The sequence below is a fragment of the Solanum pennellii genome, chromosome 4 (genome assembly GCF_001406875.1).
Source record: "Solanum pennellii chromosome 4, SPENNV200".
Classification (NCBI taxonomy): domain Eukaryota; kingdom Viridiplantae; phylum Streptophyta; class Magnoliopsida; order Solanales; family Solanaceae; genus Solanum; species Solanum pennellii.
Genome location: NC_028640.1, coordinates 66,989,502 through 67,007,178, shown reverse-complemented (window position 1 = coordinate 67,007,178; position 17,677 = coordinate 66,989,502). Strand labels below are relative to the sequence as shown.

General features: G+C 32.2%; 2 protein-coding genes and 1 long non-coding RNA gene across 3 annotated transcripts; 2 read left to right on the top strand and 1 right to left on the bottom strand.

Annotated features, from left to right (window-relative positions):
• The first annotated feature begins 7,011 nt into the window (after positions 1 to 7,011).
• On the top strand, positions 7,012 to 9,880 carry LOC107018388 (40S ribosomal protein S15a-1). The gene is made up of 4 exons (XM_015218857.2): positions 7,012 to 7,167; positions 8,370 to 8,516; positions 8,587 to 8,747; positions 9,530 to 9,880. The coding sequence occupies exons 2-4, from the start codon at positions 8,384 to 8,386 to the stop codon at positions 9,626 to 9,628; spliced, it is 393 nt and encodes a 130-aa protein (XP_015074343.1). The 5' UTR covers positions 7,012 to 7,167; positions 8,370 to 8,383; the 3' UTR covers positions 9,629 to 9,880.
• Positions 9,881 to 12,069: 2,189 nt separating this feature from the next.
• Positions 12,070 to 14,399, top strand: LOC107017326 (laccase-14-like). Its single transcript, XM_015217582.2, has 5 exons — positions 12,070 to 12,232; positions 12,303 to 12,454; positions 12,527 to 12,738; positions 12,803 to 12,928; positions 13,168 to 14,399. Exons 1-5 carry the CDS (start codon positions 12,128 to 12,130, stop codon positions 13,656 to 13,658), a joined length of 1,086 nt encoding a protein of 361 aa, XP_015073068.1. The 5' UTR covers positions 12,070 to 12,127; the 3' UTR covers positions 13,659 to 14,399.
• A 159-nt stretch (positions 14,400 to 14,558) lies between these two features.
• LOC107016061 lies at positions 14,559 to 17,145 on the bottom strand. The gene is made up of 2 exons (XR_001456411.2): positions 16,938 to 17,145; positions 14,559 to 16,640 (listed from the first exon to the last, which is right to left on the bottom strand). It is a non-coding gene; the product is annotated as an uncharacterized LOC107016061 (long non-coding RNA).
• Positions 17,146 to 17,677: the final 532 nt, after the last annotated feature.

The window sequence follows — 17,677 nt, the reverse complement described above, 5'->3', positions numbered from 1 at the left end:
CCGTCACAAAGCTCAGAGACTTGATTTTAGTAAAAGTTCTGTGACGGCCCGTCATGCCTGCGACGGTCCGTCCTGCCATTTCGTCGCGAAGTTCAGAGAGTCGATTTCAATACCCAAATTTCAGAATTCTAAGTGTTTTGGAACGAGACCCCCTCGACGGTCCGTCGTGCCCATGACGGTCCGTCGTGGGATCCGTCGTCTCAGCCAGTTTTTCCAGAATAAAATCTGCTGCTCAAAACGACTAAACAGGTCGTTACAAAAACAATTCTTGAAAATATTAAAATGTATTTGTAGATACACTTAGCGGCGGGATATAATCAAAATTATTATGAAGTTATTTTTAAATTTTAAATAAAATATGAATCATGAAAATATAATAAAAATTAATTAAGAGAATTCATTTTAAACATTTTGTTTAAATTGATAAAAAGCTAAAGACAAGCTAACTTGATTATGTTAAGATACGATGCTAATTGTTACTGTTTTAAAACTATATATATAAATTAGTAAAAATACTAAAGACGAGCAAACTTGATTTTCTTAATTACAATGCTAACTGTTCGTGTTTTCTTAATGGAATTAAATAAGCAAAGACTAAAAAATAAAAAATAAAATAAGAAAAAAAAGGGAGACTAAAAAATAGCGTTGAAATAAATTTAAAAAAAAAAACGTAGAATTATAGAAGAGAATTTATCAAGGAAAAAATTAATACAGATAATCATTTCAAATATACTTATTACTTAACCATTCATCCTCCATTATAATGATTTTACTTAAATTTTTCTCCTACACTTTAATTATATGAAAATATTATTTATCGTTAATAATTATAAATATTCATATTATTTGTGAATAGTTTTTTTATGTTTAATTTATTTAGAAAAAATTCAAGAGTCTAATTATAAGTTTTTGTTAGATATATAAGTTTTTTTTAAACTTAACATAAAACCTTTTATCATTCATTTATAATTGTTCATTTATTACTTATTTTATTATGCATTTTAACAATAATATATTATTTTTATGTTGATTCTATATCACTAAAAATTATTTTACCGAACTAAAATCATGTATCACCCATTTTCTTCCAAAGACTCAACTACTTTTTTAAGTCTTCAAATTATCGATAGCTTATCTATTACCAAATAATTTTTCATATTTCTAAGACTGTTTTTGAGTTTATTACTATTTTCATTTTTTTAATATTTATTAAAATATTTAAAAGACTAAAAATCTCACTTTAAAGTTATAACAAAATATCAAAGTTAACCATATTTAATTTTGAGAACTCATTCAAATGGACAATAAAGTCATAAATTTTATATATTATAACTAACATAAAAGAATAGGTATTATTCAACCAAAAAAAAGTATAGGTATTTGACCGTACTGCTAATTTGAGGTATTTATTTTTTGATAAAATTAATTCATGAATTGAGTAATTACAAAGCTAAATGATAAAATTTATTAGCTAATCTATTTGTATTTGAAAATTAAATAAAAATGAAAACTTTTATACACCGCGCATAGCGCGACTATGTTTACTAGCTGTCTAAATAAGAGAATTTTCAGTCTCAATAATTTTTTAAATTTGATGATGAATGCAACAAAACATATAAAGTTTCTTTATATTTGTCATTTCACAAAATTAATGCATAAATGAACTATTTTTATTTTATTTTACGCTTGCGAGTTATCTTAAAAATATATATTTTATCAACTAGTCAAACTAAAGGAGTAATTCATGTTATTTGGTTAAATTAATCAATCAAAACAAATCAATTTATATTAATTGATCGAAAAACTTAACTTCAAAAAATCATTAAATAAAAAAACGAAGTTGTAAACTTATTTAGTTTCTTAATGCACATAAAATTTAATATGGAGACATGTAAATAAGAATAAAGGGAGTATAAACATAACAATGTTATAAATCCATTGAATGAGTGGATAGTCCATAAAGTAAGTACATGAACAACTATCCATATTCACTAGGTTTCATGAACCTTTTTGGATTAGAATGTATCTATTTATTATGATACTTAATATGGTGACTTTTGGAGTGATTTCTCAACCTATAAATAGGGTTGTTCATTCACTATTGTATGATATACATATGAGACTTACATACACTTGTATAAGAAGAAAATCCTCTTCTTCTATATACTTTTTAGTCTTCTTCTCTTTATGATTATATTCTTATGATCTTGATTACACGTTATCAGCACGAGTCTCTAGCCAATTGAGAGTGAGTTTTAGTTTTTCTTTGATTCATGTTTTGGTTGATGTCGTTATGCGAATCAAGGTATTATTTGCATAAAATCAGGTATGTATTTTCTAAAATATTTTATGATTTAGAATAAAATAGTATTCAGTCACTAACAATTATCAGGAACCAAAGACATGTACAATTATTGGTTGAATATGAAATGCTATACAAAACATCTTAAATGGAAGAAGGTATAAAATTTAAATAGCACGAGTTTGAATATTATTTTGATTGTTTTGAAAGACTCAAAGAATAAGTCATGTTGTACTTCGGTGTATTATACAGTTGGTTAAGAGTAAGACGATGAGTTCAAGTCTCATCGCACCAAAAAGGGTAAGACATCAGGTTAAGTCCAGATGCACATAATGAAAAATATTTGAGGATAAGACGATAGATTCAAATTCTATTGCACCAAGAGAGTAAGACATCAATTTGAATTTTGATGCACCGTGATAATAATGTATTGAGTTCAAGTCCCATAGAATTATGACCTAATGTGTCTTGTATGGATAAGACATTGAGTTTGAGTCTCAATACACCATAGTGATGATATAATAATGACTAAGGCTTTGATGAAAAACCTTGAAATTCGTCCTATTGAATTTGCTTCATTCCTTGAAAAGAATGTGGTAGCAACATATGATAACTTTGAAATCCGATGTTGACTTGCTCCATTCCATCGTATGAATGATAGCAGTAAATAATTAGTCTGAAAGGTGACAAATGATTAACGATATGAAAAGGGCATGAAGGGACAGAATTATAATAGTCATCATTGTGGTAATTATAAAAGGAAGAACACTATGGGTTCTCCAAATAGTCCTTCAAAATGTGAAGACAATATTTATTATCAAAATGATATTAAAGGTCATTTTTCTTGTGAATATTGTCGACCGAATAATTTGACAAGTTTATAAATCCTCCATCAAAAGACAAGAAGATAAAGTGATGGTACACTTGATCTTTCAAAGTGATGTTGAGGTGTGTCATGAAAATATGATGAATTGTAAAGCCATGACAATGTGCTTATAATGCAAATTAATGAAGTACATATAAATGATTAGTCCATTTCTTGAAGAGAATGTGACTTGTGATGAGTATCGTGAATACTCGACCATTCTATAAGAGAATGGGTCAAGATGTGATAAAATCATTGTGGGTTGGATATATGCCACAACTCACCTTTATGGAAGGTTTGAAAAAAAATTGATATATGACACATCTCATCTCTACGGGAGGTTTGAGAGAAATATATAAATTTTATTTGACATGAACGGTCAATAGTCGTGTGCGTTTATACGTCATGAACATTATGGTATGTTTGTTATGAACTATCGAAAGGGCAAACAAAAGAAATATTTCTTGCCTATAAGGGTTGTGGTCATTATTGTGTGACAATACAAATTTGTCATTGGTTGTGTACCTATGGTACAACAAAAGTACAGCAAGAAACATATCTTGCTCGTAATGTTTTGACCATGACAATAATGATATAATTTCTCCTTGAAGGAGATGCTCACAATATGGATGGTGTCATGCAATATGTGATAGTACACAAAATTAATAGCAAGCTCTAACGAGTTGTGTTATTATCTGAGGAATAATAATGGGGTTGTAGTAAGTCGCAAAAGAAATTTTTTAAGTTTTGGATGAATTGAAAATAAATATTGAGACTATAAATCACTACAACCGAAGGGGTTATAAATATTTATGTAAAAGGTTACCAATTGTTTCCTCTTGTTTGTTGCACACAAACGTGGGCATGCTGATATAATCACATGTGAAAGTAAATTGACCGGTTGACCATTCTGGTTTAAATGTGATGCAAATGTAATTGAGAATTCATGTTGGATTATATGATGAAGAAATAAAAGATTCTTCAAGAACTGTCATGTGTTGCTTGTTCTCTTCATAAAATGATCATTGTACCAGTTAAGGTTGTGATTGTAATTCCCTAAAATTTTTGGAACACATAAAAGGGTGAATATGGGTCGTTTCACCTGTCATGTGGATCATTTGAAACTATATGATCGATGCATCTATGCGATGGTCACATCTGTTTTGTTGTCAACTTATAAATTGGTTTTTTAAGGTTGTTTTGTTCGAATTGTTAAAATTAAGAGCACAGTTCCAAACTAATAAATTATATTGATAATACTGATTGATTTAGCAGAAATTGTATGCCTCTAATTATAGCTAAATCATGGTTTTGAGAACAAAACTCCCATATGAGATTTGGTATGAGATAAGTAACATGTATCAACACATGTATGCATCAAGCCAACAAGGTTTCCCCATTAAAATTGGTTCAGGGTTAGGAACCAAATAATTATAATCTAAAAAGTTGAATGTGAGGTTATGATCTAATTGCTACACCACGCACAAAGATGAATTCCCAAATAAGGTTGGGATGAATGTTAGATTTGCTAACATTAGGGGGAGAGATGATTGACAACTGAAAATTATGTGTCAGGTTAATTATGAATTATCTAGATCCTCGCTAAATAAATATGTGAACTTAAAATTCAAGGAATAATTCATTTGCATAATATTGCAAATCAGTTGCCAGATGAATGCACTGACCCTATGATATAAATCAACTGCAAATGCTCCAATGTAAAGTCCTTGAAGGACAGAGTCTATGATACGCCGAAAGCGTAACAGACCAATCCGTTTCAAATATAAAATTCCTTGAAGAAGGAAAGGCGCAAATGATCAATATGGTCATGATAATGAGGCAAGTTCTATAAAGAGCACATTGACATAACACTTCATAAAACCTCGGAAAATTGTTAAGGTACCTGAAAAATGATGAAAAATGGAGAGATCTCTATAAGTTAAGTCATATTGGAATCGATATCAAATAACACTCGAGGTATTTTGATATGGGTAGCGCTCAATGATATAAATTGTGATGAAGATCTTGAATTCAAACCTGTCATATAGTGTGGACAGATAAAGGGTTGACCAAGTAAAAAGAATAATCCAAGTATATTGTTTCACTTAGAAAAGTGACGTTTTGGACAGATAGTCCATAAATCAAGGTATAATGCCAGTGGGGTATAATAAATTATTATGCGATGGTATAATCGTAATATATCAAGTATAACTTATGCCTTGGGACATAAAAGTTTGTCGCAAAATTCCTGACATTATTGGAGATGTATTCTCCTATGGTGGATGCAATAAGGTTTGTTTTGATCTGACAACATATGAAAAACTTGAATGCATATAATGAATAATTGTCATGTCTAGCTAGACAATGAAGGTTATATGAAAATTTTGAAGCAATCGAGGTGTCTGAAGGATATAAAAGTTTGTAAGTAACTTTTTCAATAAAGCTTCAAGAATCCTTATATGGATTGAAATAGTCAAGGAAGAAAATGATACAAAAGAATGACCCTAGTTGTCTTTGTATTTTTATGTAAAGGTCTTGGTAAGACAAAATTTTGTCTTGACCTACTGATTGATAATTTGACAAATGAAATATTTGTCTATCAGTACACATACACAAATATATTTTTGTATAAGATAAATTACATTCATTGAGTACTCCAATGATTATGAGATCGCTTGACATAAATAATGATTCAGTTTGATCTCAAAAGAAGTATGAAGAGCTTCTTGGTGATGAAACTCCATATCTTAGTGCAATCAGGACACCAATGCATCTTGCTAACAATACTCGATTAGATATTTGCTTTGCAGTAAATTTACTGGCAAGATTCAGTTTCTCCCCGATAAAAGAACATTGAAATGGTGTTGAGCACATGATTAAATATCCTCAAAGGACCATAGTTATGAGTTTATTATATTCCGAGGAATCCAAGACAAAATTGATTGGTTACGCAGATGTAGAATATTTATCTGATCCGCATAAAGCTCTATCTCAAGCACGCTATGTGTTTGCATGTGGAGGCACAATAATATCATAGCGATCAATGAAGCAAATGTTGCTATGCAGAAATAAAAACCCTCCATGAAGCAAGTTGAGAGTGCGTCTGGTTGAGATAAATGACACACCATATTCAGGAAATGTGTGATTTTTCTTTGAAAAAGAATATACCAACCACAATGTACGAAGATTGGAGACATCATTGGAAGAAATTAAGTAATGTTTTAATCAGGGGAGTATAATACGCGTTGTGCTCTTTTTTTCTTAACCGAGGTTTTGTCCTACTGGATTTTTCTGACAAGGTTTTTAATGAGACAACAAATAATGCGTATCAAAAGATATGTGTACTCTTTTTCTTTTACTAGAATTTTTTCCCACAAGATTTTTTTCTCTAGTAAGGTTTTAACGAGGCACAATATCTATGAACATCAAGGGGGAGTGTTATAAATCAATTAAATGAGTGGATAACCCATAAAGTAAGTACATGAACAACTATCCATATTCACTAGGTTTCATGAACCTTTTTGGATAAGGATGTATCTATTTATTATGATACTTAATATGATGACTTTTGGAGTGATTTCTCAACCTATAAATAGGGTTGTTCATTCACTATTGTATGATATACATATGAGACTTACATACACTTGAATAAGAAGAAAATTCCTCTTCTGCTATATACTTTTTTAGTTTTATTCTCTTTATGATTATATTCTTATGATCTTGATTTTATAACAAACAAGAAATAATTTTTAAAAAAAGGCATTTTAAAACCACATTATAGAAAAATGTAACAAGTATCATTTATACAATACACTATACATTATATGGGGAGTTTCCATTCGGTCAAAAAATGATTTTGGGCCCAAGTGCTTCTTCTTCCTAACAATAATAAAACCTAAAACCCTAACGTTTATTAGTAGAAACCAGTGGTTCAGATTGCCGCCTCTTTGCTCCTCCGCAGCAACAACTCTTGTGATCTCTTTCTCTACCGAATCAAATCGTAAGTGTCTCTTTGCCTGCATTTCTTTACTCACATACCATTGTTTATTGTAGTTTCTGTTTAGATTTGTCAACTAAAAATGTGACTTTTTTCACATTCTTAGAAGCTTTGCTGTGATGTGATGTCTTTTAATCTCTTTTTTTTCTCGACCCATGTTGTAAAAAGTAGTTTTTCTTACAATCTCATTGTTGATATTAGCTATTAGCTATGCTTCTTACCCTTTAACGTTTTAGGCTTCTTGATAGTTGTATTTATTGTAAAATTTATGCTTGTGATGAATGGAAGTAGTAATTTGGAGAGTAAAAATGTCATCTTTTTTGACGATCTTTGAGGCTTTGCTCTGATGTGATGGCTTTAAAACCTTTTTTTTTCGGACCCATGATGGAGAAACTAGTATTTCATACTATCTTATTGTTGATATTAGCAAGTGTGCTTACCCTTTCACGTTTTAGGGTTCTTGGTTGTTGTATTTATGGTAAAATTTATGCTAGTGATGATTAGTTTTAACAGGGGTGTGAATGGAAGTAGGAATTTGGAATGTAAAAATGTGATTTTTTTGACAGTTACAGGTTTTGCTGTGAATTGTGAAGTGATGGATTTTAATCTCTTTTTTTCCTGACCCATGATAGAGAAAGTAGTTTTTATACTATCTGATTGTGGAGATTTTATGTTTTAGGGTTCTTAGTAGTTGTATTTATGGTAAATCTTTGTGAGTGATAATTAGTTTTAATGGGGGTGTAATTGGAAGTAGGAATTTGGAAAGTAAAAGAGGCAATAAAATGGGTTATGGTGCTTTAAGCAAATATTTTATGATGTTCCGTGTAAGTGGGTTGATGTGTGTGATCTTGTTCTATTAGAGAGAACATACTTATTACGCATTTTCATAATGCGTGGTGGTGAGAATTTGTTTCTTGTTCTTTTATAAAGGAAGCTTATTGATGTAGGTCTGTGTATTGGTAACTATTTTGTTGCCTTCTGTTGAGTCCTATCCGTGGCTATTTTGTTTTCATGATTTCTGAAGTTTGCTGGTCTGTTTCTAATCTATAGTTACTAATACATGTGAATTTGTGCTGTCAAACCTAGTGTCTTTTAGAGGGAATTGACTATATCTTGCTATCATTTGATTCTTTTTTTTTTTTGGAGCTATTTTTGTGGTTACTTTTTTCGATGTTGCATCTGATTATTGCATATACTGGGTACAGTTAGATAAGAAAAGATGGTCAGAGTTAGCGTGCTGAATGATGCTCTCAAGAGCATGTACAATGCTGAAAAGAGGGGAAAGCGTCAGGTCATGATTAGACCTTCATCAAAAGTCATCATCAAGTTCCTCATTGTTATGCAGAAGCATGGTATGTTAATTTCTTAACTGTATACGCTGCAGCATCACCCTATCATTTTCTTACTGTTATCTATGTGTAGGTTACATCGGAGAATTTGAGTACGTCGATGATCATAGGTCCGGAAAGATTGTTGTTGAACTGAACGGAAGGCTAAACAAGTGTGGTGTCATTAGTCCTCGCTTCGATGTTGGAGTCAAGGAGATTGAAGGATGGACTGCTAGATTGCTCCCTTCACGACAGGTATAGTAATTAATATATTCACTTTGTTCCCTTGATCAATATATAGAACTCTATTTCTAGTTATCTCCAAATTGAGCCTTGCTTCTAGCTTCCAAAATGATTGTTGGGGTGAACAAGTAATGGTCATATTAGCTTTTGAAATAGACATTATTATTTTTTGATTCCTTACTTCTTTGTTGAAACAAGTCGTGGTGGTCATATTAGCTTGTGAAGTAGACATTAATAATCCTTGATTTCTTCTTTGCTGAATCATGAATTGGCTTGCTACTTGGGCGTTTGACCAATGTTCCATTGTGAAATTTGAAAAAAGTAGTTTTGTTTCAAAGGGAAGAGATGATATTTGAAAATTATTGCTACTTCTTAAGCATTAAAAATCTTGACTACTCGGGGCAATCATCTGTAATGCTTACAAGACCCATCCATTTATAATTGTCACATAGCAAGCGCTCTTTGTAGATGCTAGCAGTTGAGGCTCTCCTGTAAAGGAAGCATTCCTCTATACCCAAAGGGGAAATTTTGTATCCTATGGCTTGGGTAACAGAGTCTCGATCTGCAGTTATATTTGTATTAGTCCATGAGAAGTGTGTTTCTTTGAAGAAGTATCTCAACAGTCATTTTGTGGAATGAAGCATCATATGTAGTTCATACTATACTTGATACAAAGCAAATGAAATTGCAGAGATTTTCTGCGATCAGAGATGGAGTAAAAGTCGTACTTGTTTGTCAGTTTTATTGTGTCTATTTTATGTTTTGATCTTTGCATATTGATTTTCAACTTGCAGTTTGGGTACATTGTGCTGACTACCTCAGCTGGTATCATGGACCATGAAGAGGCTAGGAGAAAGAATGTTGGTGGAAAAGTTCTTGGTTTCTTTTATTGAGTCATGTTGACAAGGATGAAAACTTTTGGTTTGGTTGTTTGGTGGCTCATTGTAACCGACCATTTTCTGTTTTTCTTGTTACCATCAAATTTAGTAGAATTTTATTGAAAATTTTGAGACTATCTGATTTTGTTGAAAATCTTGCTGGTGCTTGTTGCCTGTTGAGGCCATTGACATCTAAAGTTGTAGATGTTCATGTTTGTGTTTTATTTACTATCATAAAAGGCAAGAGAAACGTCTCTTTTCTTCTAATCTTGTTAGCTTCTAGAGTGCAGGCATACATCTTACATTTCTAGTAAAATGAACAAACAAGGTTTGAGAGTGAGATTGTGCTTATAATCAAATATTGTGTTCAAGTATATCATTTGTGTAATCAGTGAATTCGATTAACTATTTTCGTTAAGTTCACATCATAAAATTGACATAGTGAAGAGAATTTTATTACATGTACTTGGTTATTAGGTATTATAAAATGTGATTAAGATTAAAGCGGATATTATAAAATGTGATTATGCTATTTTAATCATGACAATACTATAAAATATAATTGTATTTTATAGTATTGTCGTAATCAGAATAATATAAAATGTGTTATAAGTAAATATTAATTTTTGAGATTTTGTAAAATTACAACAGGAGCATCAAATGTTAAAAAAGATTTTTTTTTTTTTTTTTTGTAAAATTTCATACTCTAAAATGAAAAAAACTTCAAATTTTCACATATTTACTCGTATTGCCTACATTTTTTCCTCGTCTAATTTTTTCATAATATATGTGTATATATATAGCAGGTGCTAACTGTCCGTGGCGGTCTTCATTGCAACCTAATTTTTGTTTCTATCCAATTTGGGGAAATAGTGTGCTTTCACTGTGAAGAAGCTAAGCTTTTACTGAGTTTTAAGTTGAATCTTTCGTATAAATCAATTCATTGTTGTGTGATTAGTGTCCATTTGATCCCTATTGTTGTTTATTCCGCAATCTTGCAGAAGGGCCGTGGTATTCCTGATTCCCTTATGAAAGATATTAAAAACATAGCACGCGAATATTTTCATCAACCCTATAAAGAGAAAATTAAGATTATACTCTCTGCAGAAACTAGATATAAGTTTATTCCTGTTGTTGACTTAAATTGTTGCTATTTCGATATGTTGTCTTTATTAATGGTTTCTTATGTATCATGAATGTAGAGGATATCAAAGAATTGGAGAGAATATAAGCAAAGGCATACCTGATATACATGAAGCTATTGATGTATGTTATATTAATTACTTATGGTGTGTGTATTTGTTATTCTAGATAAAAGTAGTATCCCCGTTGTTGTAAACGGGTAATCCAAGGTTTCTTCACCATTGCCTAAAGTTTTGAGTTGGATTTTGATTGGTGTTGGATCGAAGTCAGATTTCGATAAATCTATTTTCACCCCTAAGTTCATGCTTATAGCTACATTATTTTCTTATTATGGCCCAATTGCATATTATCTATTTCTTTTGGACATTATTTTAGTTTTGAATTAGACACTTAGGAAATTTCACATATTATGCAATATATAGATATTAGCTCATGGAGGTTTGGGAGTGTGTACTCCATTTTTTGATGTTGTGTAAAATTGAAACATTTTGAATTACTGCGTTATAAGATATTGTTGACGCGTAAATATGTAGTCCCTCGATGCAAGTAAGGCAATATTACACTTGTGTGAAGCAGATGAGTTGCACAGAATAACTGTTAATACAAGAAAGAATATGCCTTGTGTTTATCTCATCAAAGTAGTTAGTGGTGTAAACAAAAGGAATAGACTTAGTTCCTGCTCTTGAACTCTTGATCATATCTTCCATGTGTAGAACATTTCATATATTTTTGAATGTTTCAACTTTTTTTAATTTTAAAGCATACATTACTTATTTTTTTTCCCTTTTCCTACCCATAATCAATATGCATGATAGTGATGGCTAACAATTAGCTATAATTGTTTGGATTTAATTTTTACTCTATATCTCTTCTTTTTCCTAAAAAGTGATATCTTATAACCCTTAACCAATTTATTGAACTTGTATTCAAATTTGGAAGAATTAAAGTATAGTGCGTATGAATAGATAAGAGGGTAAAATTTACCCTCATAAACCTTAGCCAATTTATTGAACTTGTATTCAAATTGGGAAGAATTAAAGTATAGTGCGTATGAATAGATAAGAGGGTAAAATTTACCCTCATAAACCTTAGCCAATTTATTAAACTTGTATTCAAATTGGGAAGGATTAAAGTTTAGTGTATATGAATAGACAGAGGGTAATATGATTTTACCCTTATAACCCTTAACCAATTTATTTGACTTTGGTATTCAAATTAAAGTTTAGTGATGTGAATAAATATCCTCCTCTATATAATAGATAGAAATTTCTCCACTTCAATTCTTTAATATGCTGTAAAGATTTTAAACTGATTACAATATTCTTGAAAGAGTAGTTGCCTTCGATCTTCTTCATCTTTTTCTCAAGAAAAATGGCATTCCAAAATTACCAGGCCATGAACGCCAACAGTAGCTTGGTGCTAATCCTATTTTTTGCGGTTCAGTACACCGCTTCAACAAATATTTTTCATTTTGTTGTAAGTATTATATTTGCAACGTTAAAGTTTATCATTTGTGTTGTGTACTAATCAGTTTATGTATTAACAGATTGAAGAAACTTCTTTGGAAAGGCTTTGCCAATCGAAGAAGATTCTTACTGTCAACGGACGATTCCCAGGGCCTACCATATATGCGCTTGCTGGAGAAACGTTGTCCCTAGACGTTGAAAATAGAGGGAAGGACAACGTTACGATGTTTTGGTACAAAAATTTCTACTTTTCATTGTTTGTTTACGCTCATTTGTTACTTTTGGTGACTGTTGTAAAATGAAGTTGTAGGGGCGTGGGTAGACCCGTGAAGTCTGATCAAGTGGAATGGCTAGTTGAGGCAGGGTCTACCGTAAAAAAAAAAATAACAATATCTGACGACGACGAAGGGATGCTATGGTGGCATGCCATGAACTTATGGCAACGCGCCACTGTTCATGGCGCTTTCATTGTCCATCCAGAACCTGATGATCATGTCGATATTCCCATCATTTTAGGTATAACAACATTCGAATAATTTAGTTTCTACAAACATATATATGTTTGATTAATTCTTCACAGGTGAATGGTGGAAGAAGGATGTCAAGGAGGTCTTCCTTGACTACATCGACTCAGGCAGTGACATAAAATCGAACGCTTACACGATCAATGGACAGCCTGGTGACTTCTACCCTTGTTCAAAAAATGGTATGCATAAGTAGTTCAGTTCCATTTATTTATATCAAAATCTTCATATCCGATCTCTTTAAATAGTCGATGAAAATACATTGGCCTTTTTTCCAAGTAATGGTGGAAGGGCCTTTAAAATTTGATAAAAGAAAGATGCATTAGTTGTTATTATGTATTAAAATTAAAAATCAGTTTTTTTAGTTGGACTTTTCTGTTTGATTTTTAACATCTTTTATCAATTTAAATAAAATGGACAGGAACTTTTAGGATTGCAGTAGACACTGGGAAGAAATATCTTCTCAGAATTGTGAACACTGCAATCCGAGACGACCTTTACTTTGGAATCGCAAGGCACAGCTTAACTGTTATCGCGATGGATGGACGTCCTATAACAAAGCAATTTACAACGGACTACGTCGAATTGACTAGTCAACACTCAATTGATTGCATATTCGAGGCGAACCAGCAGCCAGATTATTATTATGTGGTTGCTGTAAAGAATAAAAGCGAGGCGAATGACACGAATAAAATTACAACCGCTATCATAGAATACCAAGGGAGTTACGTACCCTCCCTTGTACCTCTTCTTCCCAAATTGCCCCGCAACTACGATAAAAGTTCTAGTAGGGATTATTTATATGTAATAATGACTTTTGTAATTTTGGGTTTATTTTTTTGTACGACATTTGTTGTTTGGTATAGGCAGACTAATAGGGCTCATAGAAGCGCAACAGTCACTCCCATGTAAATTGTACCACTTATAATAAACTTTTTTGATATTTGAAAAATTACAAATTGTTGATTTAATAGCGACGGAGGAAGTTGTTAATCTACAGGAACAGAACAACACAGAATGGGCATGATACAACGACAAAGACAAACAAACGCAAAAAAGACGCCAACCTTCAAACATAATGACCATATTCCCTCTGGCTCAGATAACATTGAAGAGACGGAACAAAATCTCCATATCTGACAGGGGATAACAAGAGCTGAGACGGGATGATAACAACAAGTGAATTACATTGTGGGAGTGAAACAGAATCACAAATTAAGAGCAAGAAGAATGAACAGGAACACACTCAACCACAGGGAAAGGGAGGTAATTGGAACTGGAGTGCTCTAGTCATAATCATCATGGAACTGGCTGGATTCACTTTTGATAATCAACATGCTTAAGGAAAAAAAGGCTAGTGGCTCAGATTGACCAGAATCATAGAAGTTACTTCTTCAATTCTAGATCTTGCTAGTATCAAGTTTGAGCATCAACTTGCAGACTCGCTAGCAAAGATGGTGATGAACTCTCAAACTAGCAACATTATCTTTCGTCTCAACAACTTCCCAAGGCCACAAAAGGACTTCTCATTCTGGATAAGAGACAACTCCCGAGTACAAGGTCTAAAGTTGTTAGTTAGGCTTCTCTTCTTGCTGTAGTATTGATGGGTAATAAGCTGATTTTTGTGTTGTTTGCCCTTTTTTTTTGATGGATAGTTTCTATTCATGTGTTGTATTTAAACTTTTGTTATGATATACAACACCTTCAGTGCTACTGTTCTTTTTTTAATAGCTTATCTTAGAATACAGGTTGTGTCTATTCTTTTTTGAAAAAAGTAATAAATTTCAACAGTAAAAGAAGGGCAATAACACCTTACAAGAATAATATCAAATATAATATAGACAACCTTACAAAAGATGCATATTTACAAATAAATCCAATCTTCTATACATGTAAGAAGCAAGAAACTTGTGGTGCACAAAAAATAAATAGGGGATGAGGAACTATTCTTCAAGTATGTAAAATTCTTCTCTACTTCATCAAAAACATTTGTCAACATAAGTGACAAGGGAGCGATAATCTTATCTTTTGCATCTTCTTTCGTCTTCTAAAAGTCCAGCCAAACATTGTTTCTTTCTCACTACTTGGCATCACCAACCCTTTACCATAGGTTCCAATCTTTTCCACTCCGAAACCAAATTAATAAGTATAGAGATGGTACTTACTGGAATAATTGAATCTGCTATCCAAAGTTTATAATGTTCTTGAGCTATCAGCTGCCTATTCAATCAGAATTTTAGTACTGATAAACCATCTTTTTCACAAACTTGAACAACTATAGTATCTTTGGAGGTTGGACCTGCTTGTAAAGATTTACAAAATATAGAAGCACAAGCTACAAGGTTGGACCTGCTTGTAAAGATTTACAAAATATAGAAGCACAAGCTACAAGACTGATCAAAGAAGCATAGATTTTGTAAAGATACAGAAAAATGGAGATATTCAAGGAAACAATGCAACAAGTGTAAAAGCAACAACTAAAAAATCCATGAGCTTTCTTTTTTCTTCAGATTGTTACATGCCTGATAAGTAGCAAAAATATGGAAGAAGTACAAATGAACCAAACTTACCTAGTAACATAAAATGTTGAACATTAACCACATCCAATGACAAGAACTCTGCTTGAACCACCTTCATTAGCTAGGACTGTGGAACTTTCAGCCCAAACATGCCTTTATGATTATAGATTCTAAATGAACAAATGCAATATTTGAACGTCAAAGTGAAGAACATTCCTTTCAAACAACTGAATGCTGCATACACTCTCCAATGATCTGATAACGGAGCAATAAAATTAAATTGGGAACATGTTCAGAGGCTATGAGCATCAACTTCAACTTAATTAATGAAAACATCAATTCAATTTAACCTATTATTAATTACATGTTCAGAGGCTATGAGCAACAACTCCAGCTTAATTAATGAAAACATCAATTCAATTTGATCTATTATTAACCACAGAGCAGATTACTTAGAATGCTTAATGATAGTAATTAGTAATATTGCTTCGAATGAGAATTAATGAAGCATAACCATGAGAAGTTGGCATTGCAAAGTTTTACATGATGTTTTCTTTTGTATTTTCTACCTGTCTGATGACCAATGAGGAGATAACTTCAACCTTCAATGCACCCAATGTAAGTCACCATGGTTGGATCATCACAGCCAGCACGATCTCCATGAAGCTCAACTCACTTCATGCATAACATAAGATTTTTTTCAAGTTGCTTTGTTAGATAAGCAACTTGCCACCTCAGCGTGGTCAATAATATAAGTTAGGTGTCAATATTTTTTACTTGAAAAGACAGTACTTCTCCACTTTTTCATATTTGCATGAAATAATGATATGCTACATCATGAGGAATGCATCACAACACATACTTTTTTTTTTGAAACTGGTAAAGTTGCATGCATCACAACACATATACAACACAAGGCATAATCAGTTCATTAAGAATTGCAAATAGTATCGAATTCCCAAAATCAAAAGGTCATGACAGGTATTCTCAAAGGATATGGATAGTGGAGAAATCCATTTGAAATCAGTCTTTACGACTAGAAATCATTTCTTTCATTATAATATGTTCATAAGTCAACTCAAGCCCCTAACTCGGGCAATTTTCTAAAGAATCACAGACTTTGCACATCAGTTAACAGTATCACATAAGCCTCCACACAAGCTAACATCACAGTAAGGCATCAACCGAATTAAAACAGGGATATCAACACTCACCAACTTCTAAGGCACATACGACTACTCATTTCATAGTAAACTTGCTAAGAACAAGTTAATTACTGATCAACTCGGTCTAAAACGAGGGATAGCCAAACCTACCTCGAGGTGGAATCTATGGAGCAAATAATCAACCACGCGCTAACCGAAACCATCCTCAACTATCCAGAATGGAAAAAAGTTTATCAAAAGAAGCTCAATGATAGTTTTGAAATTGGGGGTAAAAAATAGACCAAAAAATCACTTTGAATATCAGATTTTTAATTGAAATACACTTTCCACAAGCCAAAAGGAAACCGTGGTTTAAAACGCCATAGAATTGAGCTTGAAATCAAGAAATCACCATTTTTCTCATTTGCGAAAAACCTCTAAATTCTCTTCTTACAACCTTGATTTAAATATAATTATTGGAAGATAGAATTACTAGGAACCTGTAAAGATGAGTAAAAGCAGCTTACCCTAACCTAGAATTCACCAAGAATCACTTAACAGTATATTACCGATCTTGAAGGCTTATAAGTGATAAAGGAGCTTATCGCGGACCGAACATATGCGTAGTTGCAAAATGGATAAATAATATGAGTATATTACTCATATATTACATATTCAACTCATCATTTTAAAAAGAATAGTTAAATGGATAAAAGCAAACAAAATTTAAAGGGTTAGATAAATTTTATAAAAAAACATAAAACTTTTTTTTATATTTAATTTGGAATAGGGATGGAGTGGGGTGGGGGCTGATAAGGGGTAAGAACGTGTATGGGGGCTGTAGGGGTAAGGCAGTGGGGGTGATAAAAAAAAGTTTTAAAAAAATATTAATGAAAAATTTAAAAAATTATTAATTTTTTTTTATGGGATGGGGTGTTGTCTGGAGGGAGGGGGGAATGTGTGTGGTGGTTTTTTTAAAAAAACTTAATGAATTTTTCTTTAAAATGTTTAATTAATTTCTTTTGGACGGGGGAGGGACCGGTAGGGGGTGCGGACTGGAGTATATGGGTCACGAAGAAGATATATTGCGATTGCGAACATAAAAATGACCTGCATAGAAAATTGTCAGCAATTCAAACTCAAATAAAAAGCCTCCGAATGATCAGTAGGAATCGTTAAATTTTCGGGGAAAAAAAAGGTCAAATATGGCAATTACCCTTTCAAACCACTCTTCAGGTTAAAACTCAATTTTTCATCCAAATACCTA